General features: G+C 59.8%; 1 protein-coding gene across 8 annotated transcripts in view; it reads left to right on the top strand.

Annotated features, from left to right (window-relative positions):
- Positions 1-416: 416 nt before the first annotated feature.
- Positions 417-23,320, top strand: part of LPCAT1 (lysophosphatidylcholine acyltransferase 1) — a 41,640-nt gene continuing 18,736 nt past the window's right edge. For 3 of the 8 annotated variants that reach the window (XM_082380475.1, XM_082380480.1, XM_082380479.1), the window contains exons 1-2: positions 417-702; positions 17,620-17,762. In XM_082380475.1, the coding sequence (XP_082236601.1) occupies positions 568-702; positions 17,620-17,762 (278 nt within the window). In that variant the 5' untranslated portion in view covers positions 417-567. Of the gene's footprint in view, positions 703-16,950; positions 17,058-17,619; positions 17,763-23,320 lie in introns of those variants that run through there. The other 5 variants (XR_014241394.1, XM_082380481.1, XM_082380478.1 and 2 more) reach the window with 3 other exon arrangements.

Genomic DNA, 23,320 nt, shown 5'->3' with positions numbered 1-23,320 from the left:
CGGGGTAGCGCGTGCCCGCCCCATCTCCACGTCGCTGCACTCCTTCCGCTCCACAGGCCGCGCCCCGGGTCGGCGCCCTGAGCGGCGTAAGGGGGGAACGTGGCGGGCCGCGCCGCGCTGGGGACTCGATCGCCCCTTCTCCGGGACCAGGCCCGGCTCGTGAGTCCCTGTGGTCAGGCCACCGCGAGAGGCTCTCCGCCAGGGCCTCGGCGCCCTTCGGGACCCGCGCCCAACGGCTCCGGCCGGCACAGCCGGCAGCAGCGCGCGGAGCCCTGGGCTGCCTGCGCGCGCTGGGGCGGTCTCTCCGGAGCCGCGAGGGGCGGGGCGAACAAGCACGCCCCGCCCCGCCCACCCCGCCGGCGCCCCCGCCCGCCCCGCCCCGCCCCGCCCCGCCCACGTCATGCAGCCTCCCCTCCCGCGCCTGCGCGGCCGCGCGCCTGGCCCGCTCCAGACGCCGCGCATCCTCTGCCCGCGCCCGGCGCCCCGCGCCCAGCTCTGCGTCCAGCTCCGCGACCCGCTCCTCGCCCGGCCCGGCGCCCCGCTCCCCTCGCCGCGGGCGGCGCGGCCATGAGGCTGCGGGGACGCGATCCCCGAGCCGCCCCCGCCTCCAGCGCGGGGGCCGGCGACGCGCGGCGGCTGGCGCCCCCGGGGCGGAACCCTTTCGTGCACGAGCTGCGTCTCAGCGCCCTACAGAAGGCCCAGGTGGGTGTCCGTCGTGTGCCCAGCCCGCCTCGGGCCCGGGGCCGCGCCGAGGGTCGGGGATGCGCGGCCGGAGGAGGCCGGGAAGGGGACCTTGGGCGCGGCCCAGCCCCGCGGCGCCCCGGGGCCCGCGATCGCCACACTTCCCTGCGACCCGCAGCCTGCATCCCCCGCCGTCCTCACCCCATCCCCGGTTCCCGTCACCCAGGTTCCCACCGCCAGTGCCCTGAACCTGGCTCCGCATCCTCTTTCCCCAGGTCCCCGCTCCCGGGTCCATCCCCCTTTCCCTGATCCCTGGACCCCGCAGCCCTTTGCCCTGGCCCCTGCACCCCGATCTCGTACCCGCACCCCGGTCGGTCGGCGCCGCGCTCTCTCCTGGTCCTGGCGTCCACTGCCGCCGCGTGCAGGCCCCGCGCGGTACCGGAGCGGCTCCCCCTGGATGTGACTTCGTCACTTGATGCGCTTCGTGTGTGGGGACCTCTTTGGTCACTTGAGTCAGTGCCGGCGTCAGTGGGGTGCGGACTGTGGGCTCCCCTGGAGCTGCCGGCAGGAGGGTTCTGTGTCTGCGGATTTCCACGTTGTTTCTGGGGGACTCCCTTGGCGGTTAGTCTGCGGCCAGACTCGGTCGCGTCCAGCCTTGTCCAGCCTAGGGTACAGCGCGCAGGCGGCCTGCTTCTGGCACGTTTTATCTGTGGGGTGGTCTGGTCCTGGCTGAGGGACGGCGGCTGCAGGAAGCAAGGAAGCAGGGCGGCCCCTACACTTGTCCCCTGCCTTCACGTGGCTCCCGACCTGGAGGGCTACTTCTCTGACCTGGTGGGATCTCTGAGCCGACCGTGAGCTGTGTCCGCATTGCTGTAGGATTGCTCACAGGAGGGCCTTTCTTTGACTCCAAAACTATGCATAGAAGCAGGGAAGTTTCGGGTCTCCAGGGGTTGTCTAGCCGGTGGGGAGTACACCTCGAACGGGGACAACACTTTTTGTGGGAAGATCGGAGTTTTTTAAATGTGTAAAGTAACTCATCTGAAATAATATTAAAGTGAAAAGTTCTTGAAGTCGGTCTAAAACTGTCATTTCCCCAGACGCCTGCCTTTTCTCTAACCGCCCCCTTGGTGGGTCCAGAGATTGTCAGTGGGAGCAGAAACGGGCAGAAGACTGAGGGTGGTGGGGGGAACGGAGAGCGGCAGCCTCCCTGGCGACACGGAGGGACAGGGCTGTCCCACCCCGCCCGCCTGGTGGTCCCCTGGTGCCTCCCTCCTCGTCCTCACTGGCTCACACGCCCCCTTGTCTCCTCCAGGTGGGGCTCAGGTGGCTTCCTCTGAGCTCCTGAGTGAGCCCCCAGTCGCTACCACACCCCCGCCCCCTGCTTCCAGGGTCTCCCTCCCGCTGCTTAGAACCCTCGGGAGGGGGCTCCCTGGGATGGAGCCCGGAGTCCTTCGGGGGGTTTCCAGTGCCCCCCAGGCCTGTCACCCTTGGCTCCCGCTGCTGCAGAGCTGTCACTGTCTCCCGGCCCCTCTGCTCCTCCCTCAGGTCTGGGGTGAAATACCTCCGCCAGCAGGAAGCCCCCTGCGCCCTGGAGGGCCTCCTCTGTGTCCCTGTCACACTGAGCCCCTGTTACTGCGGGCGCACGGGGCGGGGGGGGTCAGGTCTGTCCTGCCCGGGACTGTGCTCACTGGCCCAGGGGATGGAGGGGCCACACGGAGAGCCAGCTGGCTGTTGAGGGAATGAACAAGCGAAGGGACAGATGTCAGAGCAGAGTCTGAAACCCTGGCCCCCCTCAGGTGGTCACAGGGTCACAGGGTTGGGAATTGGAGGGTCCCAGCTGTGGGCTGTTGTCGCCTCAGCATCTGGATGAGTTCAGAAAAAGAATAGGTGTGTGAGGAAAAAAAAAAAAGAACAGGTGGGTGGCATGTTTTCACCTGCCTCCAAGGGAGGGATACTTTGTTTGTACCTTGTTGCAGTGTTTCAGAGGCCGGGTCAGAATAATCTTGGGGTATTTGTAACAAAGTCCTGTTTCTGCCCAGGGGTCTGAGGCCCCAGGTGTAGTCTGTACTCTCCAATTTCCAAGTCCCGGTCTGCAGAAGCATTTTGCTTTTTACCAACAATGTTCTGCAAAGCTTTCCCCCTTTACCATACTTTGTTATGGTAAAGTTTGAGCAGAGTGGACTGGCCTATCCAAGCAAAGAAAGCCCGCCTCCCGAAATCAATACATAAATGGATCCTGCAATGTCCGAGACACCCAGGGGCCGCTCAGAAGCTCACCTAAATTCTGAGTTGAGGTATAACAGTAAGTGTGCCTATATTTACCTGCTGGCATTTGCTGTAGGGGAGGGGCTGCCGCGTGTCTGGGGATTAATGACCAGTTGGCCCATCTGTCATTTAACTGCAGCTTTAGTGAGGAGCTTAAGCATCTCTTTGGACAGAAAACAACATGTTAAGATCTGAAAAACTATGAATAGTGGAATATCATATCATCACCCTGTGATTTGGTGTCAGGCGGTGGTTCGATGTCACCGGGTGTTTGGGTACTTCCCGCTGGAAGCCGCGGGTGTGAGCACATCCCCTCCAGCTCTGGTGCTTCCCCATTTCTGAACCCCCTGAACCAGTGTCACCGAGAGTGTACTTCCTGGAGAGCAGCCTGGTTTCCCAAACACCTTGGAACTGAGCCCTCGGAGGGAGAGACCCTGCGTGCACCCCTCGCCCCGGTCCAGCCCTCAGAGAGGATCACAGGAGGGGCGACTCCAGGCACAGACCTGCTCGGCAGCCTGCGTGGAGTCTAATTACCCAGAAGTGGGCGATCTTTCTCTCCCAGTTCTGACCCAAATGCCCGCGTCTGGGGCTCTGTCTGGATGCCGAGTTGGGGCAGCCGCTCCGGGGCAGGGAGCCCACGCCCTGCTCGCTCCCCGGCCACTCAAGGGAAGGCTGCTGTTCACAGCCATCGTGGCCCCAGTGCCCCGCCCCCACGTGTGCACACACCAGGCCCACCTGCACGCCCTCACCAGCCTCACGTCTGGGTGCTCCACGCGGGAGACTCCACAGGGAGCAACTCTTCATCCGACCCCTGCCACGGCCCCAGCGCTGTGCCTGGTGGCGGGGGGTCGCGGGGGGACGGGTGAATGGGGAGGTGGCCCGGCCTGACGCCCATGTTCTTGAGGGGCTGGCGATTATAGAAACTGGGAACGGGAGATGGAGGCCTTCCGGGAGAGCGCGTGTCCTGTGGCAGCAGCGGCAGGCTGTGTCCCTGGGCACCTGGGAGGCCACGGCCCCACAGTCCCCTTCTGAGGGCTGCTGAGGACCCGGGAGCGCAGGCCCGGAAGGCAGGCGGGTGGAGGGTGGGGGGCCGCGTCCTCATGTCCAGCTGAGGAGGCCGAGGCCCGGGTCCTGTGCTGTCCCCGGACTCCGGGCAGCACGGGCTGGCCCAGAGCAGATGTCTGAGCCGCCGCTTTCTCTTCCAGCTCACCGGGAGCCTCCTGTAATCTGATTCTAATTTTCTGGAAGGATGCGCGTGTGAAACTTAGTTGTGGTTAACGTTGAGGCCTGAGACGGGGGATCCAAGGGTGCAGGATTCCACTTTTCATTTCTTGCGCTCTTCTCTCCTGAAGTGAGACACACACACACACGCACATACACACAGTTTTCTCTTACACTCGCTTTAATTTCTTAGTGCTGATCAAAGCACAGTCTTATTTCTCATTTTTAAAAAGCAGGCTTTTTTCCCTGAGAGTGGGCCCGGCCCGCCCCGTGCCCGCAGGCCCGGGGACCGTCTGAGGAGGTGCCCTGTGGGCTCCTGTACCCAGCGAGTCTCAGCACGGCCTCCAGGAGCCCCTGTCACGAAGCCGGGCCCTGCCCACCTGCCCCTGGGCTGTCACCCACACAGCCAGGACAAGGGCCACCAGGACAAGGGCCACCAGCCCCAGCGGGCGGGACCTGAGCCCCGTTCTCGCGGGTTCGCTGCAAGTTAGGGTTGGTGTTTCCGTGTCCCATAAACCTTTAGTCTTGCTGTGAGTTATTCTGAAATGAGTCCAGAGGAAAGCATGTGTTTGGAAATACCCTGTGGAAATGCGGTAGCGGGTTTGTCCTAAAGCCCAAGTCACCGCTCGGTCGTCAGTGCAAGGTTTGCAGTAATTTGCTCATTCGCACGTTCCTTGGTGTTTTGACCACGTTCCAGCCTTGTGGGCCGGGGTGTAACCGTGGCTGAATGCCCTTCGTCACCGCGCACACGGCTGCCGGCCTCCGGGCCCCCCTTGGGCACAGCGTCCTCGGTGGCGCTCCGCGGGGGTCCTGGATGGGGGCCGAGCCGAGGCGCCTGGGACTGCAGCCTGTGTACCCCTGACTCGTGTTTCCATGTTAGGCCCAGAGGAGTGAGTTATTTTCCCTAAAAAGTTAGTTGCCACTTAAGAGCTTTTTAAACTACATCTTTCACGCTTTTAACCTTTCAGTTCCCTAGGATGGGAACACGGAGCTGGACCTCACCTTGCGGGGTCGTGCTCGGGGTCCTGAGGTCCGGCGGGGGAGGACGGGCCACCCGGCGGGCCCTGCTGCTCCTTGCCACCCGAGGAGCCCGGGAGCACAGAGCGACCTCAGTGCCCGAGGCAGCGGGGATGCCGATGGGCTGGACCCGGCACTGAACGCCCGCCCCAAGGCGGGGGTCTTTTCTACCGGGTCTGTTCGCTAGCCCTGGAGGGGTAACAGCTGTCCCACGTACAGAGAGAGTGACAGAACCTCCCTTCGCTAGCAGCAGGTCTCTCTCACCAGGAGGCAGGAGCCAGTGGTCGCTTTTGTGCGTGTGACTCATGATCTGCACACCCTCGCTGGGTCCCTCCAGCTGGACCCCCGTCCCCCGCCCTGGCTCCCTTCCTTCTGCTGGTTGCTGGCCTGCGACCACCTGGCACAGAGGGGTTGGTGTGGGATGCGGAGCCCCTCCTCCACCCCCCAGAGTAGCCGGGGCCACTTCTGCTTCCAGTCTCCCCCCCAGTGCAGTGGTCTCCCGGCTGCCTGCCCTGGCCCCGCCCTCTCCTTCCATCACTGCCTCACCTGCACCTGGTCCTCAGGAACCTCAGACCGGTCACCTCCCCGCTTCCCCAGGGTGCTCAGGAGTGACTGCTTGGCTGGGGGACGCGCTGCTCAGGCTCCTCTCCACTCCTGCTCCCCTGAGCAGCCCCGGGGCCCAGTGCCGGGCCCAGCCCAGCCCACGACGTAACTGGCCGGCGAGGGGCTACCTGCAACTGGGGGCGGGCAGAGCTGGGGTGTTCTGGGGGGCTGCCTGCTGCTGGGGGAGGTGCAGAATGTACCCGTGGGTCGCCTTGCAGCTAGAGGGGACGTCCCAAAGCTGGGATTAGAGCCAGGATGTGGTTGGGGGGAACCCCTTGCAGTTGGGGGTGGCACCAGGGTGTTCCCTGGGGCTCCCCACAGCTGCGGGCCTGGAGGCAGAATGTTGGTGAGGGGCCTCCAGCCGTTGCGCTGGGGTTGAGCCGGGATGTCCTGGGGGTGCTCTCGGTACCTGAGGTGGGGGTGAGTAGGAGGTGCCCAGCTTGGGGGCTGCCTGCAGCTGGGAGCCCCAGAGAGCCCGAGGCTGCCGGGGGGGCTACCACAGCAGAGGGACGAGGGCGCTCTGGCCAGGGCCCTGCCGCTTCCTGCAGGTATTTGGTGAACAGGTGGAAGCAGCGGGGGAAATGCTGCAGGTCTGGAATTTCGAGATTCTCTTCTTCAAACCCTGCAGTAAGGGCCCTGGAGATAAGGGATCTCCTCGAGCCACAAGCCAGGGTGGGTCTGACGTCTGGGCGGCTCTGAGCTGAGTGGGCAAGGGGCAGCGAGGGGCTGGGTCTGAGCCTCTCAGGCCCGTTCTGTGCGGGGGGGGGGGGTCCTTTGTCATCGGGGTTCTCCAGCATCCTCCATCCCTGCCTTGGGGACCGCCCCAGGCCCCCCTGCCCGTGTGTCCTGCCCCTGTTGGCCACCCGCCAGGCGCGGTAGGATGCTCCCGGCTTCAGACAGTGAAAACAGGAGAAGCGGTGCAGTCAGGAGCCGGCGCGAGGGAGCCGGCGCGAGAGCCCCGAGGGCAGGGACCACCGTGTCCTGCGGCACAGCCAGGGCTTCATCGCCACCTGTGCTGAGCCAGCCAGTCGGCGGACGTTACCTCTGGGCCCCGGCACTCACTCGGGTGGCACCCTCCGGCCCAGTGTGTTGTTGTCTGTGGACACAGAGATGCCCCGCCTCAGCTGCCGCCCGGCTCCCCCCTCCCGTGTTTCTCAGCCCCTCGGGGAGACATTCTCGAGGACCAGGCTGCTGGTAGCGCTGGTGGGGTGGGCCCTGCACCCCGGTGCCTGAGCCTCGGCACCTTTGTGTGGGACTTGCAGCCTCCTGGGTCCGCTTCTGCAAGTGGGGAGCCCGGTGCCTTGGAAGCTCCCTTTCTGCAGACACAGAATTACCGGGTGTCCTAGCCCCACGGGGGAGATGCCTGGGGAAGGAGGTCCGGTGGCGCTGAGTTCCTGAACCGCACCTGCTTTGCGATCTGAGCCTCGTGCTGGTGGAATGTCCAGCCCAGAAGGCTTACACCTTCCAGCCTTTCTGCCTCTGCCCATCCGTCCTTCCCACAGAAGGGCTCCAGCCTGTGAATTTCACAGCCGGAGGCTGCAGGTCGCAATCACAGGGACCCCGGGACAGAGCTCTGGTCTCCAGCAGAGGGGTCCTGAAAACCTGGAGGAGATGAGATTTCGTACAAGACTTGAGTGAGTCGGAGGAGGAATGCGGAGGGCCAGGGAGGGTGCAGGCAAGACCCAGAGGCCAGCCCGGCGGGCGCCGGCGGCCAGGAGCAGGGGCGGGGCACCGGCTGTGGGCGCCCCCCACGTGTCCGCCCTGCCCGCGCACTGGCCCGCCCGCTCCTCCAGGCCCAGCCTCCCCTCGCACCCGCGGGAAGCTCCCCCCCGCTCCCCCTGCACTTCCCTCCCTCTGTGCTCAAATCCCACCAGTTATCATTCTAGGGGCCTTTCCCAACTGCCCTGGAGACCCGGAGTCCACGGGGCAGGCGGCTCCCGGTGTCCCAAGCGTCCACTCCCCTGGCCTCCCGGGCGGGCTCCTCTGCCGTCTGCTGGAATGTACCGAGGCCTCCAACCGGGCCTGAGTGCCCTGTCCGGCCTCCTTCAGGCCCCCAGTGCTGCGATCTCTGCTGCACTGCCCCCGAGGCCCCCGAACTGCCCCTCCGTGCTGACCGCTGACCCTGGGGCTGCCTTCCCACCTCCTTTGCCTGCGGACCATGGGCCCCACCACCCCCGGCTGCCCGCGGTGTCTGGGCACCAGGGACCGGCATGCCCCGGCCCCGTGAAAGGCCAGTGTGAGTGCCGCGGCCAGACGCGGGCCGAGCCGGGCAGGATCAGCTGATGAGAAGGCTTCGACCTGCCCCCCTGGAGCCCTCGGACCCTGGCTGGGAGGAGGAAGGGCCAGTGTGTGGTTCTCCTTGCCGCCTGGGCTGCGGGGCGTCACGCTTAGGGTTCCTTCCCTCTGCCCAAGTGGCTCTGATCTCTCAAAGAGCTGCACAGGTGTTCACTGCGGCCTCACAAGATCATCCTGTCAGCTGTGGCTGAAAATGGTGAATGTGGTCATCTAGGAAAATTGCTCTGCATTGGACTGTGGGACAGATTTGTAAACTCGGTGAATTACCGAGAGACACTCATTTTGCAGAAGGCTCCAGATGAGGCAACACGCGCTAAAATTTGAGTTGAAAGCTCTTGAATAGAGATCACCGGGATGGTGGGGAAGTTGGGCCTGCTTGAGAGTTTGAAAGAAAAAAATAGCTCTTTAGAAAAGCTATATTTAATTTTAGATTTGAGTGGGAGAGCTAAGAAGAAATAGCTTCTATACACAGTAAGCATGGGCTCTGGAAGGAGAGATTTCCCAAGTGGAGGCACAGATTATCCTAAGAGACACACAGGTAGATGGAGAGCCTCAGAGGTGAGGCAGTGGAGGCCTGAGGTCAAGAAGACAGTCACCTTAGCAAGAAAAAGACAAATGAGTCCTGTGTGAATCTGGGCACGGGTTTTATGTAGATGGGCAAATCCCCAAAAGAAGCCCAGGTACCCAATAAATATAAAGTACTCAATAAGCACAGGACAGGACCTGTGCCCCCACTAGCCATCCCCCCTCGCTGTTGACCCCTCGGATCTGTGGCCACACTTCGTGTTCTGTCTGAGGGTAAAGAGAAGCCTTTTCTGGAGAGCAGCTGTGGGTGTGACAAGGTCCAGTGAACAGCCACGGCACAGAATGCCAGCTTTTTCTGTTTCGCTTTTGCTTTCAAGTATTTTAACTATTCGAATTAGTTGTGAAAAGAACTGTTTATTTCCTATTTGAAGGCAGCCTATGATTTGGACCGGAAGGCATTTTATATTTAATAAAGGTGTTTTGCTGATGGGGGCAAGCAGAGGGGATGCGTTTCCAGGTTGATTTGCCGGCTTTGCATCTTAAGCATCGGGTCCAGAGCTGGTCCTGGACCAGCTGTGACCTCCAAGGGCCTGTGGCTTCACTGTGCCAGCTCGTAGGACTCTGGCAATAACTGTGCTTTTTCTAAGAAAAATAAAGTTAGATGTGTCTTTTTCTCTCTCGCCACTGCGTCCAGCACGTGGAGTGTTCCCTCGAGGCTCTGCCTGCTTCCTGCCCGAGCGAGGCTTGCCCAGGGCATCAGGTGTCACCTTGGCAGTTTTAGCATCTTCTGTCTACTCGAAAGCGGGATTCTCAAGAACACCTGGCTTTATAGTTTGTTTGTTTGTTTTAATACATGTAAGTAACAGCAAAAACAAGATTGATTTCCTGGGTGAGGCTTTCCTGTGTTTCTCCCACGTGCCGTGGAGATCTTTCTGCAGAATTTGCGAGTCTCGTCTCTAACTTGCTCCACGTGGAGCAGCTTGGAGGTGGCCAGGACCAGGCTCCCAGGAGAGCACAAGACCGGCCCCAGAACGCACCGCTCCCTCCCCTTCTGCCCCAGCTGTGCTCGTCTCCAGAGGTGGGCTCTGTGCCCCATCGGGACTGCAGCTGGCCTGTCTCGGGAGGCTCCTCCGGGTCGGGGCCGCGGCGCCTGTCTGACTCCCTCACTCCTCGCCCTCTGGGCCTCGTCTGTGGCCGAGGGGTGAGAGGGTTCTGGAGCCGGCCCTGCAGCTTGGGGAAGGACCCCCGGGGAGGGAGGTACAGGTGAGGGGGTAGAAGGAGGCCAGTGTGTCCAGCAGCGCCCGTGGGGGAACCTGGGGTCGAAGGGTGACTCTGCAGCCTTGCACAACTCTGAGCCCCAGTCTCTTTTGGAGGCGGAGCCAGTAGGAGCGGGTAAGAAAGAGAGGTGGCGAGTGTGACTCCCAGGTGTGTGTCCGGGAGCAGCTTGGGTGTCGGTTTGGGGGCTGTTGCCAGTTTTCCCGTTGATGCCTCTGGAGCCCTGGGCAGCTGGGACGTCAGTGTAGGGGCCTCGTCCCCATCAGGCCAGGGTCCGAGAACGTGAGGGTACTCACGGGAGCGAGGGGGGTCCCAGGCCTGGGCTCCCCCCGCCCCCTCCCCCGCCAGGGCCGCCCCTTCTCGTCCAGGCTGCTCCTCGAAACCTGGCTTTGCTCCCACCGGCGGCTGACCTTGGGAAGCCGCCCCGCCTCCTGGCCGGGCCTCAGTGTCCCCGCCCGTCTGAGCCCGTGCACTGTGGGTGCGTTCTCTCTCTGGGGGGTGGCCCGCACCCTGCCTTCCCTGGAAAGAGCATCGCTGACGCCCCCTCTGGCGGCCTGTGTGCTGGGCGGGTGGCCAGGCCCTGCCTGCCTGCATCCTGCACAGGGTGCCCACGCTGTTTGGGAGGGTGAACTGATCTGGGGGGAGTTGACGGTCGTGTTCCTGGAGCTGCTCCCTTGTATCCTGTGAGCTGGTGAGCCGTCCCCGTGGCTCCCTGCACCCGTGCCGGGTTTCCTGGCTGGGAGCCGTGTGGGGTCTCCTGGCCTCTGGCACTTCCTGCGGCCACCAGTCAGCCCCGCGCCTGTGTCCTGGGGTCCCATCCTCGTGGGTTTGGGGAGACCCACAGGGCAGGACGCCTTTTGTCCTTCACACCTTGGATCTGGGCACCCTGGACGCTGGCTCCGTGCGCCCCCGGCCCCTGTGCTGGCAGTGCGTGTAGCACCCCCGTTAAGCCAGGCTTCACCTGCCCCTCAACCCCACCACCGTGAGTGATTGGCCTACTTCCTGTGTGCTCACCGAGGTCCGCCATCCTTGAAAACACTTCATTCCAGGTTGTGAAGTCATCTAATTGGCTTGCACAGGTCGGTCCCGTCTTGTTTCTTATCTTTCTTACCGACTGTCGCCCTGGGATGTGTCCTCTGTGTCCCGTGTAATTCATTGCTCCTCCCCTGGCTGGCCCCTGGCATCTGTCACACAGGTGACCTTCAGCACACCTGTCCCCCGGTGGCGCCCTGGGTGGCATCCCACTCCACTGCTACCAGCAGCGCGCCCATGTGAGCAGCCCCCGGGGAGCTGGGCCTGGGCCTGCCAGCTGGCCAGGTGCCCACACACAGCTCCCCACCCCTGACCCCGCGTTCCACCTGCAGCACAGAGGCTCCAGCACCGTCTTCACGGCCTGGGGAGCAGCTCTGAGCTCTGGTTACTCCCAGAACCTCAGGAGCACGTGGACCCCAGCAGAACCAGCGGGCCCTGGGCTCTGCACTCAGTGTCCTTGTGGGCAGTGGTGCAGAGCTCTTGGCCACGTGACGTCAGGGGCCAACACGTCTGGTGGTCCACACCTGTTCTATCAGTTCACGGATCTTACCCGCTGCCCGAGGATGGTTTGTGGTGACTGCGGTAGATCGAGCAGCCAGCGCGCGAGGGCAAAGTCTATTCCTTTTTTTTTTTTTTTAAGTCCTGCTAAGGTTTTTTTTTTTAATTTATTTTATTTATATATTTTTGGCTGTGTTGGGTCTTCGTTGCTGCGTGCAGGCTTTCTCTAGTTGCGGCGAGCGGGGGGTACTCTTCGTTGTGGTGCGTGGGCTTCTCATTGCGGTGGCTTCTCTTGTTGCAGAGTGTGGGCTCTAGGCGCGCGGGCTTCAGTAGTTGTGGCACATGGGCTCAGTAGTTGTGGTGCACGGGCTTAGTTGCTCTGCAGCATGTGGGATCTTCCCGGACCAGGGCTCAAACCCGTGTCCACTGCATTGGCAGGCGGATTCTTAACCACTGCGCCACCAGGGAAATCCCTCCTTCTATTTCTATCAGCATGATTTTCAGGAACTTTCTAAGAAAAGGGGTAATGGCCGAGGATGTGGGCTCAGCGCTGGGTTTGTGTGGCCAGCTGGCCCTGTGTGTGCTTGCTTATTACATTTTCTTTCATCATAGGAGGGAGTGAATTTCCCTCCAGCCTCCTGGTGAATGCGGTTCCTTTGGAATGGTGGGACTTCTTCCCGTGATGAAAGCACTGGCATTGGAAGGCGCCGTCGGGAGAGTCTTCCTGTGCCTGCCGGTCAACGTGCTGACGGTCCTGATGTGCTGGCACCCAGCATCTGGAACGTCTGCTCTGCCTGTAACGCGGTCACTGTGTTCTCCAAGCTGCTGGCGCCGATTCCCTAGTGCCGTCCTGGCCGCGTGTGTCATGTCAGGGTCTCGCACGGCTGACTGGGGTCCCTCAGCAGGCGTGTGCTCGAGGGCACAGGCATTGCAGCGCCCTGGGGCATGTCCTCCCTGGGCGAGGGCCTGTGTCTCTCTAGAGATCTTGTCTCTTAAGTAACGTATTGTGTTTCCTCGTTGGTTGTGAAACATAAGGCACTTGGACCAACTTGCACGTGGGTGATGCCAACGGCCTGGGTGGCCTTGGCAGGGAGGAGGAGTGATTGCCGGGCTGGTCTGAGCCGGGCATTGGAACCTCGGGTGCTGCACCTGGAGAGTTCTGGACCCGTGGATCCGATGAATTCAGTGTGAACTGGAGACTGTTTTACATCCAAAACGAGAATTGTCACTTTCACAGTTCTTATCACAGGAAGTGTCAAAAATACAGCAAATGTTTTTGCTTAGGGGGCCGTAACAAAGCGCCACAGAGGGGCTGGCTTAAACAAGAGGAATTTATTCCTCCCAGTTCTCAAGGCTGGAAGCTGGGATCCGGTGTCACAGGGCTGGTTCCTCCTGAGGCCTCTCTCCCTGACGTGTAGACGGCCGTCTTCTCCGTGTCCTCATGTGGTCCTCCCTCTCTGCATGTCTGTGTCCTGATCTCCTCTTCTTATGAGGACCCCGGTCACATGGGATTAGGGCCCACCTTAGTGACCTCATGTACCTTAATCACTTCTTTAAAGACCGGACCTCCAAAGACAGTCACATTTTGAGGTGCTGGGGGTTAGGACTCCAATACATGAATTTGGGGGACACAGTTCAGCCCCTAACACCAAAGCAGAGAAAACGTAACGAGCTGCCCCCTCTCCCCACCTCAGCAATCCCCCCCTTACAGCCCCTCTGGGCCCACTGACACCCCCTCTTCTCCCACCAGTGATTTGGAAGCAGAGCCCAGACTTCATCATTTCACCAGTAACAATCCCATGGGTATCTGCATCTCAAGGACAAAGACGGCTGGCAGCCGCTGTGCAGACCATTGTCACCCCGAAGGCACCGGTGGCTCCGGGGCGGGGGCGGGTTCTTGGCTACAACTGCGCCAGCCCACACACCCCCCCGCCCCCCACCCCCGGGCACACACTCTGATCAGAGGGTCCCCTTCCAGCTTGTCGTCTTGATTTTTTTCCTACGGTATATTTGGTGCATCTGTGTCTCCTGGTCTTCCTTTTGCCGACTGTGTGCTGGTCGTCCGTGTCTTCTGGAAGCTGGTGGCTTGATCCAGAACTAGAGAGATCCCATTCCTGTCGGGCTGTTGTGTGGCCCCCCCACGCCCAGCCCGGCACACCTGCTGGTCTGCGTCCGGGCAGGACCCTCTGTCACGCACACGTGCCTGGATGGTGGGTTCTGGACGCCTGTGCGAGCCCTTCGTGGACGCCTCCATGGACACGCCCCCTCCACCCCTTGGCTGTCCCGAGGGACAGTCTCACGGGACAGGCAGCACGAAGCTTGACGTTGCCCCTAGGCCAGTGTCACGATCGGGAGATGGTTTCATAGGGTCATCCAAAGGCAACCAGAGAGGCTGGGGCGCGTATGTGGCACGTATAAATAGATGTGTGAGGGTGAGGGTGTGCGTGTGCGTGGACGTGAGCGTGTGCCCGTGAGGCGTGCGGTGTGAGGTTCCCATCACGCGTGGACTCTTTCTGTCTGTGTTCCAGTCCTCCATCTGCTTGGGGCCCTGGGTCCTTCGGGCGGGAAACGGTGCCCTGGGCCGGGATGGATCACCGCCTGGACCCACTCTGCGAGGGGCTCGTGGTGAAGTGTGCGGGGCGAGAGTGGGCAGCGCACCTTCGGATCCGGGTTAAGCTGGCTGCCTGGCGACACGGATGTGCAGAGGACACACGTGTCTGCGTCTGTGCCCGTTAAGCCCCTTTTTCATGGGACGGTTTCTCACAGACAACTTCTAACGGCTTAATCGAAGTAGCTCAGCTGGACACTCACTGCACGTCACCCTCAAGGGTTGCGTTACAGGCCCTCGCGTGGCCCTCGAGAAGGGTGACCATACAGCTGACCTGGCACTTTTGAGGGTGACGGGCCCCGATGATGGCCCAGGGCCGAAGCTGGGGGCAGCATCTCAGGAAACCGGTCCTCCCTGCCCACCGTGGCCTCCCGAAGGGACCCGCCTCCTCCAAGCAATTTTCATGGCCCCCGTGTGCTTCCTGCCCACCCCACCCCCCGACCCCGGCCCCGGCAGAGCCTGGGCGGGTCCATGGCTCAGGCCACGTTCCGTCGGCACCTGCCCATCTCGTCTGTGGGAGGCCTGCCTGTTTGCCGAGGGTCGTGGCTGTGTGGTCACTCCCACGTCCTTTCCCCGCTGGCTGCAAAACTCAGACACCAGGGCCGTCTCCCCGCCGCACACAGAGCGGGCACAGAGATGCGTCCTCCGAGAGGCAAATGTGGTCACGTGTCCTGTCCACGGGGAGTGGCCGGTGAGCTGGCTTGCGGGCGCCGTCCGCTCATCAGCCAGCAGTTGGAACGGTGGCACTTGCCGCAACTCCAGGGTCACCCCTTCAGGCCTCGTCATCACCCCAGTCGGTCCGGACAGGCTGGGGTGCTGCCTCCCCGGGGCCTCAGAAGCCCTGGGGAAAGCGGGAGCTCTTTCTGGAACCCTGAGGTCTGCTGTTTTCTTCCGTTGCGTGCAGTCGCAGCCGTGCTGGCCGTGGCGTGTGGCTGCACAGTCGGGGTGTGTCCGCGACCCGTGCGCGCTCGGAGCGTGCCGGCCCCGGAGCTCCTATCCGGCGCTCTGCCGCCCGTCCATGCTGTCTATGGCACAGGCACCGGCTTTAGGGTCCATTTATGGGGACGCACCGCAAACTCTCCAGTGACTCAGCTGCCCTGCCACCTGGAGGGGCAGCGGCCACGGGTCATAGGATGAACGGGTACGCGGGGCTCCCAGCACAGCCCCCGGAGCCGGAGCCCCGGGCCGTCAAGGTGACAGGCAGCCCGAGAGGCAGGGCCCCGCCAGCGAGGAGGCGGGGCGTCTCCGCCCTCCCTCTGCAGCAAAGTTACAACAGCAAGGATGGAAAAGGATACGTTTTGAAATGAAGGAAAGGCTACATCTTAAAACTTGCGGAATTGGATTAAAGTACTTAGAGGAAGCTGCGTTCTCCATGTGAGTTTGGGGGAAATAAGGTATTCCTGAAAATATGCTCCAGGCTGTTCCCTCAAGAAGTTAGAAAGAACGTTAGCGTACACTCAGAATAGAAGAGAGAGGCCCCTGTAAGATACAAAATTAATGTGACCGAATAGGTCACAGCAGGGATAAGGAACAAATGCACAAGTGGTTCTGTAAACAGATTAGTGAAGGGGAGGACTGTCTATCGGCACAGGCTGACGAGTCTCAGAAGCACAAACGATATGAACAACGACGCCGTAGATCAGGGCAGGGTTGATGTAACTTCAGGGCAGCGGCTCCGCACGATTATCCTGAAAACGCGCGATGGGGAATCGGGTGGGAGGAGAAGCCTGCTGAGGACGCCCAGAGAGTTCCTCCCTGACAGAAACACCGAAATAACTCCAGAAAACAGGAAATCTAGATAAACAATGAAAAGCATTGGAACAGCCATCGGAAAGCTCCGTAGGAACTCCTCCAACAAGGTGGGCTGGTGTCTGGCGTGGTGACCGCAGGACCCGAGGACAGCGGTGCCCGAGGACGGCGGTGCGGGGGACGTGACCAGGCTCACCTTCCAGACGCGTGTTGGCAAACAAACCTGGCGAGGCCTTAAGAGAGGTAGCTTCCCAGCTCTGGAACCGAGGTTGCGACACCGGAGAAGCTGTGGCCGCCGTGGGTCACGTGGATAGGGTGACAGATGAGCACGTAATCATCCCGCAGGGAAGATGTGTGGTGACATTCACCCCGTTCACGCTGACCCCGAAACGAGACGCTTAGGAAAGCCGGTGCAGGAGGCACGTTCCCACCAGCACGTTCCTGCGCCGTCTGACCCCCTGGAGCAGACCCCCCCCACCACCGTTTAACAGGAAGCATTGTCACCAGCGGCGGCCACAACAGATCCGGGGTCACCGGCCCTGTCCCACCTTGTGCTGAAGCCAGAGGTTCAGCCTGGGGACCCCAGCCCTGAAGGTGGGGGGGAGAGGCCTCTCAAAGTCACCATCGTCAGAGCACACGGAGATCTGGACCCACACCGACCGCAGGCAGCACAGGCCACACGTGGCTGTGGGGCACCTAGAATGTGGCGCGCATGAATGAGCTGTGCTGTGAGCACAGAACACACTGGATTCCCTGGGCGTGACGAGGACAGTGTGAACTGCCTTGTGCGACGTACGTGCGGAAATGATGTTGTTTTAGGCGTGTTGGGTTAGATAAGCTGCATGTTGAATTGATTTCATCACCTTTGTGTTTTTAAACACGGCTGCTAGAAAACATAAAATGGCACACGTGACCTGCGTTGTATTCCTGTCGGGCAGCGCTGGCCCTGCTGGAGACCCCAGAGAATCAGGGAGTGGCTGGCATGCAGGCCTGCAGGTGGCAGAGGCGGGGGCGGCGGGTGGTGGTGGTGAGCAGCTTGGACACGGTACCACGGACCTGGGTCTCGTCCCGTCTTTGCTGTCTCCTGTGCACCCAACCTACGTATTTCAAGTACATTTTCTTGCAAATAATCAAAAACTGCATCTGTTGGTCGTAAGGCTCCGTGAGTTTTGTCTTGTCATCCCTCCGCTCCCCTATTTTCTAATCGACCGCCTGAGATCAGGTTCATCACAAAACACGCTGTTCCTGAACGTCCCCCACCCGCAGTGTGGAACCAGACCATCACTTTGTATGTAGAAGTGCTGGTACCTCAGTCACAGCTGCCCGGCCACCGGGGCCCCTCCCTGACTCGGCCACTACTGAACCCGTGTGTCCGCCCTCGCCTGCAGGGCCTCCCCTCCCCATGGGGCCCTAGCCTGCCTTGCCCATGTCCACCGGAGCAGAGCCGTGGCTTTGGATGCCCCCTCCCTCCCTGCTGGGCCCGCATCCCGTCTGGGACTTCCTGGGGGTGGAGAGTCCCCGAGCCCCCAGCTTCCTTGTGGTCTGAGCCCAGCCCTGCCAGCTCTGTGCCTGTGGCCCCGTGAAAGCACCCTCGTGTGCAGGGGCTGCTGGGGGCGCGCTGAGGAGGGGGGCTCGGGGGCGGGGCTGCCTGCTGGGGGTGCCAGGAGTGGGCGGAGCGCCGGCGGCCAGGAGAGCACCCCGACCCCCAGGCGTCCCCCCGGTGGCTGTGGGAGGGGCTGGGGAGGGACAGGGCCGCAGCGTCCGCGGGAGGCTGGTGCCTGGGGCAGGGCGGGCCTGGCGCCAGGAGCCCAGAGGACAGTCCCCCGAGTGACCGTGCCCTGTCCCCCCAGGTCGCCGTCATGACGCTGACGCTCTTCCCCATCCGGCTGCTGGTTGCCGCCGTCATGATGCTGCTCGCCTGGCCCCTGGCACTTGTGGCCTCGCTGGGATCCGCTGAGCGGGAACCAGAGCAACCCCTGGCCTTGTGGCGGAGGTGAGTGCACGTCTGTGGGGGCCCCGGGGGGTGTCGCAGGGCCCGGTCCCCCTGCCAGCATCCTGCCCTGAGGCCCCTTCCAGGGCTCCGCGAGCCGCGTGGCCGCTGTGTTGTGTCCTGAGCACCGGGGTCCCGTGCTTCCCGGTCCCCGCCCCTGAGGCCGCGCGTCAGCCTGCTGCCGCTGGTGTGGTCTCTGCCTCGTGTAGGCGGACGTGTGAATCCGTCTTAAGTGAAGATCCAACAGGGGCCTCACAAAAGGACGTGAAATCACAGCATCGTCTTGTGTATTTAAACACCTAAAGCTGTTCCTTAGCTCACACTATATGCCGTTTCTAGTGAAGGGAAACATTGAGCTATCGGGTGGGTTTTGGTGAGTATTTTCGGTGCGTTAGAAGATACCGTTCCTGTCGTAAAGCCAAGCTGCTGACCACCTGTGTCTGCATCTCCGATCAATCCTAAGGGTGCTTGGACGGTTTATTCACAACCGAAGTGTTCTTAGTTTCGCGCAGGGGCGGTGGTCGGCAAAAGGGCCCACAGGCCAAACCCGGCTGCAGCCTGTTTTTGTGAATGAGGTTTTACTGGGACGCAGCCCTGCCCATTCATTTGTACACCGTCCAGGGCTGCTGTCCTGGAGGGCAGGGGTCATTGTGGCCAAGGCCACAGGCCCACAAAGCCTAAACTACCTGCTGCCCGGCCCGCAAGGTTTATGGACCAGCTCAGGCCCCTCGTTTCTCTCCCAGTGTCTGAGCTGCTGGAATGTTGATGCCCTGAGAGGCTGTGGAAACTGGCACCCATTCCTGGACCTTGGTTCCCCGCTGCCCACGTGCCGTGGTCAGAACAGCAGTTACATGCAGGGCAGAGACGGCCAGTTAAGGTTCAAGGGTTTTCTGAGCCGTTCATGAGCATGGCGCCCGGGGACCCCTTGCCCTCCTCGTGGTAATATTTCACATCCTCAGACCATCCCCAGTTTCAAGTGAGCCATGGTCTCTCCCCCTCGCTAGAAGCCAGAAGGTAGACGTGGCTGTCTCCGTGGGTGTGTCCCCAGCACGGAGCCTGGCCTGAGGGACAGGAAAGTCTCTCCCAAATGAATGAATGAATGGGTCAGTGAGTGACTGAATGAAAGAGTGAATGAGTGAATAGAGAGCTGGGTTTTCTAATCTCTTTGGAAATCATGCTTTACCTTGAGGTTTTTGGGGTTTTTTTTAATGTTTTAATGGTAAAATATGAATTTGGTATCAAACATATAATCAAGCAAAATAAATCCAGACCAAATAGGAATCAGAATTTCAGTTTTCACTAGGTTGAGAACCCATAGCTAGAAAGCAGAGATTTTGTAGTTTTTTACGAATTACGAATGATTTGATCAAAAGTGTCTTAATTCCCTGTTCCCCCTGCTCTGTTGTGGGCTCCCCTCCCTCCCCGCTGTCCTCTCCCACGAAGGAGGAAACCTCGCACAACCTCGGCGTCTGTCTTTTCAAAACAGGTGACTCTGGGCTGTTTCCATTTCCCTGTTTTGACTCCCTGTAGCTTTTCTTGTCTGCAGTAAGGTACTTGGTCTCATCGTGTGATAAATGGGCCACAGCAAACTTTAGTTCCGACAGCCCGCTCGCTTCACAGACGCACCGTGTGAGTGTGCGTGTGTGCGTGCGTGTGTGTGACATGCACACCTGATGTGCCCCTCGTGGGGAGATGTGGGGTTAAGGCTCACGGGAGCGCTGGGTGCTCAGGTACAGAGACTGAGCATCGTTCTGAGTGTGTGTGTATATGTGCGTGTCTGCGTGTATATGTGTGTATGTATGTGCGTGTGTGTTTGTGTGCGTGTGCGTGTGTGCATAAGTGTGTGTGCTCATACGTGTGTGTTTACATGTGTACTGGCATGTACCCCAGCTGCACACGCCGCCCACATTGAATTCCCGCCCCCTGCAGCCCTCGGGGTCTCCACACAGCAGTGTTTCTCGGGAACCCGGTGCACAGCCCTGGGCTCCGTGGAAACAAGAACAAACACCCGGCCCCGAGCTCCTCAAAGGAAACAGTGACAGGAGATCCTGAGTTTGGGACGCGGGGAGTTAGGAGGAAACAAGTTTGAAATAACAGGACTCGGAATAGAGGACATCACGTCATCAGCCAGGGCGGTGGGTTGGTTCACACCAGGCACAGCTGTGTGGTTTTGAGCAGATTTTTGTTTGATCAGGGAGGATTTCTGCTGAATGTAAGTTAGTGTCAGTCAGACCTTCCTAAAATAAAATCTTGGGTTTTCAACGAAGGGAGGAACGACACAATTTTGCATAAGACTCTGTGTTTCGAAACACAGAGTGTTGTAAAAACTATAGTATTTATCTTCTTACAGGACCCAACCAGGCAGGGCAGGAGACACTGCTTGCCAGTCCTGCAGGCGCTGGCCCTTGGCCGACTCAGGGTTCAGGAGGGTCAGCTCAGCCGTCACAACCGGATACCACGGCGGGGCTCAGACAGCAGGATTCGTTTCTCACGGTTTTAGAGGCTGAAGTGGGAGGTCAGGGTCGGCAGCCGTGGCTCGTGGCGGGACCTCCGTCCACCTGCAGATGCCGCGTCCTCGCAGGCGAGACCTCTTCCTCTCCTGTAAGGACACCGGTCCCCTGGGTCAGAGTCCCACCCCAGGACCTCACTGAACCTTAGCTCCAGATACAGTCATGTTGGGGGTCAGGGCTTCAGCATAGGAATGTGGGGGGACATGAGTCGGTCCATCGCAGAGGATGCCCTTTCCTGAGTGCCCCGTGTGGGGACGTCCATCCTTGGGTCATCTCCATGACGACTCTGAGTCGCCACGTGTATGCTGGTGGCGTTTCTCACTTTTGTTGGAGTAACGCAAGTTGGCGGTTACAGCAAAAGTGGTGGGGAAGAGTGGGTGGCCGAGGGCAGGCCTGCAGTCCCTCCTCCCAGCCCCATGCAGACGCCCTCCGCACGTGTGTGTGGCTTTTCTGACGTTGCCTCTGTCACCCTGGGGACGGAGCCATGAGCTGTGGGCCCGTCGGGGTCGGACCCCAACCCCGAGGGGCATCAGGCAGCCCACGCATCTGCACACGCGGGGCCCCAGGGTGGGTGAAGGGGTGGGCCCCAGCGTGCTCAACATCACCATGTGCTTCTCTCTCACACGGTTTCTCAGTCACCTGCACATCTGCCTGCTTTGTGAAGTAAAGTCTGAACTTTACTTCTTGTATTGTTTTTTCCATTTTACAGAATTTCCGATTTTATTTTGCCTGTTAACCAAGAGAATAATGAGCCCTGAGTGTAGCCTCAAAATCCTCCACCCCCAAAGTCCTGCGGCCGCTGCCTGGGATTCATTCTCCTCCCAGAGGGCCCGGGGCCCTGACCCCTGCGTGGCTTGTGTTTCTCTTCTGCTGTACTCTCAGGCATGATCTGCATTTCCTGGGCCTGTTTTCTTTGTCTTTGTTTTTTGTTCCAAGATTTTCTGGAGTATTGGGTTCTCAGAAGGAAGATGTGCAGGAGGAACTCATTCACATCTTGTGTCTGGAAATGTCTTTATTCTCTCCTCTGTGTTGGTGGGTAGTTTGACTGGGTATAGAATTGCAGATTTCACGTCATGTGTCCCCAGAGCTTTGGAGATGCGCAGCTGACACCTGCAGCTTTGATGCTAGACACCCGTTTGTTCCTCTCTGGGAGGTTTTACAGTCTTCTCTTTGTCGTTGGAAATTTGAAAAATTCTCAAAGGAAATAATATGAGTCTTCCTCATAAAATTCTTTCTGCTCAGCACCTTGAGATGGTGCTGAAGATCTGCGTCTTTCTTCAACTCTGAGAAACTGTTTTCTTTATATCTTATAGTTCCGTCCTTTTCTTTTTCCTGCATGTTCTGGGAGGTCCCCTTCTCCACGTTTTTGAGCCTTTTTAGGGAACCGGTATTTCTGCATGAGACTTTTGATTTCCAAGAATATTTTTTTTTCTTGTCCTCTGGACCTTTTCAGAGCACCCTGCTCTTCTGGCACTGTGATGTCCTGACGCGTGTGGGTTTTTACACGTCTCTTCTGATGCCTGCCCTGCGGGTCTCCTCAGGGTCATACTCTTATCCATCATGTAGCTGGTTCTGCCCGCACGTCCAAGTCTGAGGTGTCCACCTGTGTGATGAACGACAGATGGAGTCGGGGTGCAGGTCCCTGCCCTTGGGCATGTAGCTCTGTCTCCCGATTCCCTTCCCCTGGAGAAGCTCTGGCATCTCCGGTGTCACTGGTGCCCTTGCCTTGGGGACCGCGGTGCTGGCCCTGCACTGGGCAGTGGCCGGGGCTCTTCTCTGAGGCGGTACCCACACCCATAGGCATCTCTTCCCCACAGGCAGCTTGGGGACAGAATTCCTCCAAGACCTTAGAGAATTATCAGATTTGGTTTTTCCTGTCCCAGTACATCGCTGTCACTGTTTGACCTTTGGACCCGAGAGGTGGTGGGTGTGTCTCCGATGGAGGGGCTGAGATTTGACCCCCCTTTTCACCAGCTCTCCTCCTGGACCTGCCTTCCTGGGACCGGCTGCGCTCCCACTGCAGCCTCCCCCACAGTCTCGTTTCTTTATCCTTGTGCATCAATCGACATCCATGGGCTTTTATTTTTGTAAATGACTTTATCCTGAAAAATAACATGCATGCAGAGAAGTGCGTTTAAAAATGTGCAGTAGAACAAGCGACTGGAAGTGCGTGCTTTGTAGTCACGTAGCTCTAGACACAGCGCCCAGCGTGGCCCCCGCGTCGTGTGGGTGACTGTGCAGGACCTGCCCGTGGTCAGAGGAGGTCGTTTCCAGGCGGCCCCTTGCAGGCGCGGTGCAGCTTCAGAGACTTGCTCAGATCTGTTGGTGCTCATCTTGGGAATTCTCTTGAGAGGGTTGTTAAGCCCCTTGGGAAATCAATCCAATAAGGACCTAGGCTCTTGTGCTTCTGTGCAGTGATTTTTACCCAATTTGATCGCCCACGTAGCACAGCAGCACAGCGAAACACGGGTCCTTCTGAAAATGGCCCTTCGCCCAGGGGCTCAGGTGCGTGGTCTGTAGTCACTTGGCACCGGGCCATCGCTCACCGTGGTTTCGGTGACACGAACAGTGATCTGGTTTGTCGTATCAGAGCTTCCTATGGAAGGGAATGTGCAGATTTAGATGCTTACGTTCTCATATGTTTAAAAAAGAATAAATATGAAGCAAATTCAGTTCATCTAGCCTGATTTTTACTTTCTTTTCCAAATTTATTGTCCATCTAATTTCATCCAGAAAAGGCTGGTTTCCGGAAGGTAACAGCTGCGTCCCGGAGCCTGAGGCCACCTGTGGGAGGCGAGGGAGAGGTTTACCCGGCACGTCTCTGCTCCCGACCTCAGCTCTGCTCCCTCTCCACCTTTCAGTGTGCGTTCTAGGTGCCGATGATTTCTTTTCATTGAAAACTTATATCCTTAGAATGCTGACAGGTCACCCGCCGTGTCTGTGTCTCCAGTTCTGTCCTGTGGGCCTCGCTCCTCCCATTCTGCTGCCCTTGTAACGTGGCTGAGGCGGCTTCCGTTTTCTTGAGTGAATGGACGAGAGAGACGTTCTGCT

This window comes from Balaenoptera borealis (genome assembly GCF_965194805.1).
Source record: "Balaenoptera borealis genome assembly, chromosome: 2".
Taxonomy (NCBI): Eukaryota; Metazoa; Chordata; class Mammalia; order Artiodactyla; family Balaenopteridae; genus Balaenoptera; species Balaenoptera borealis.
This window is presented reverse-complemented; position numbering and strand designations above follow the sequence as displayed.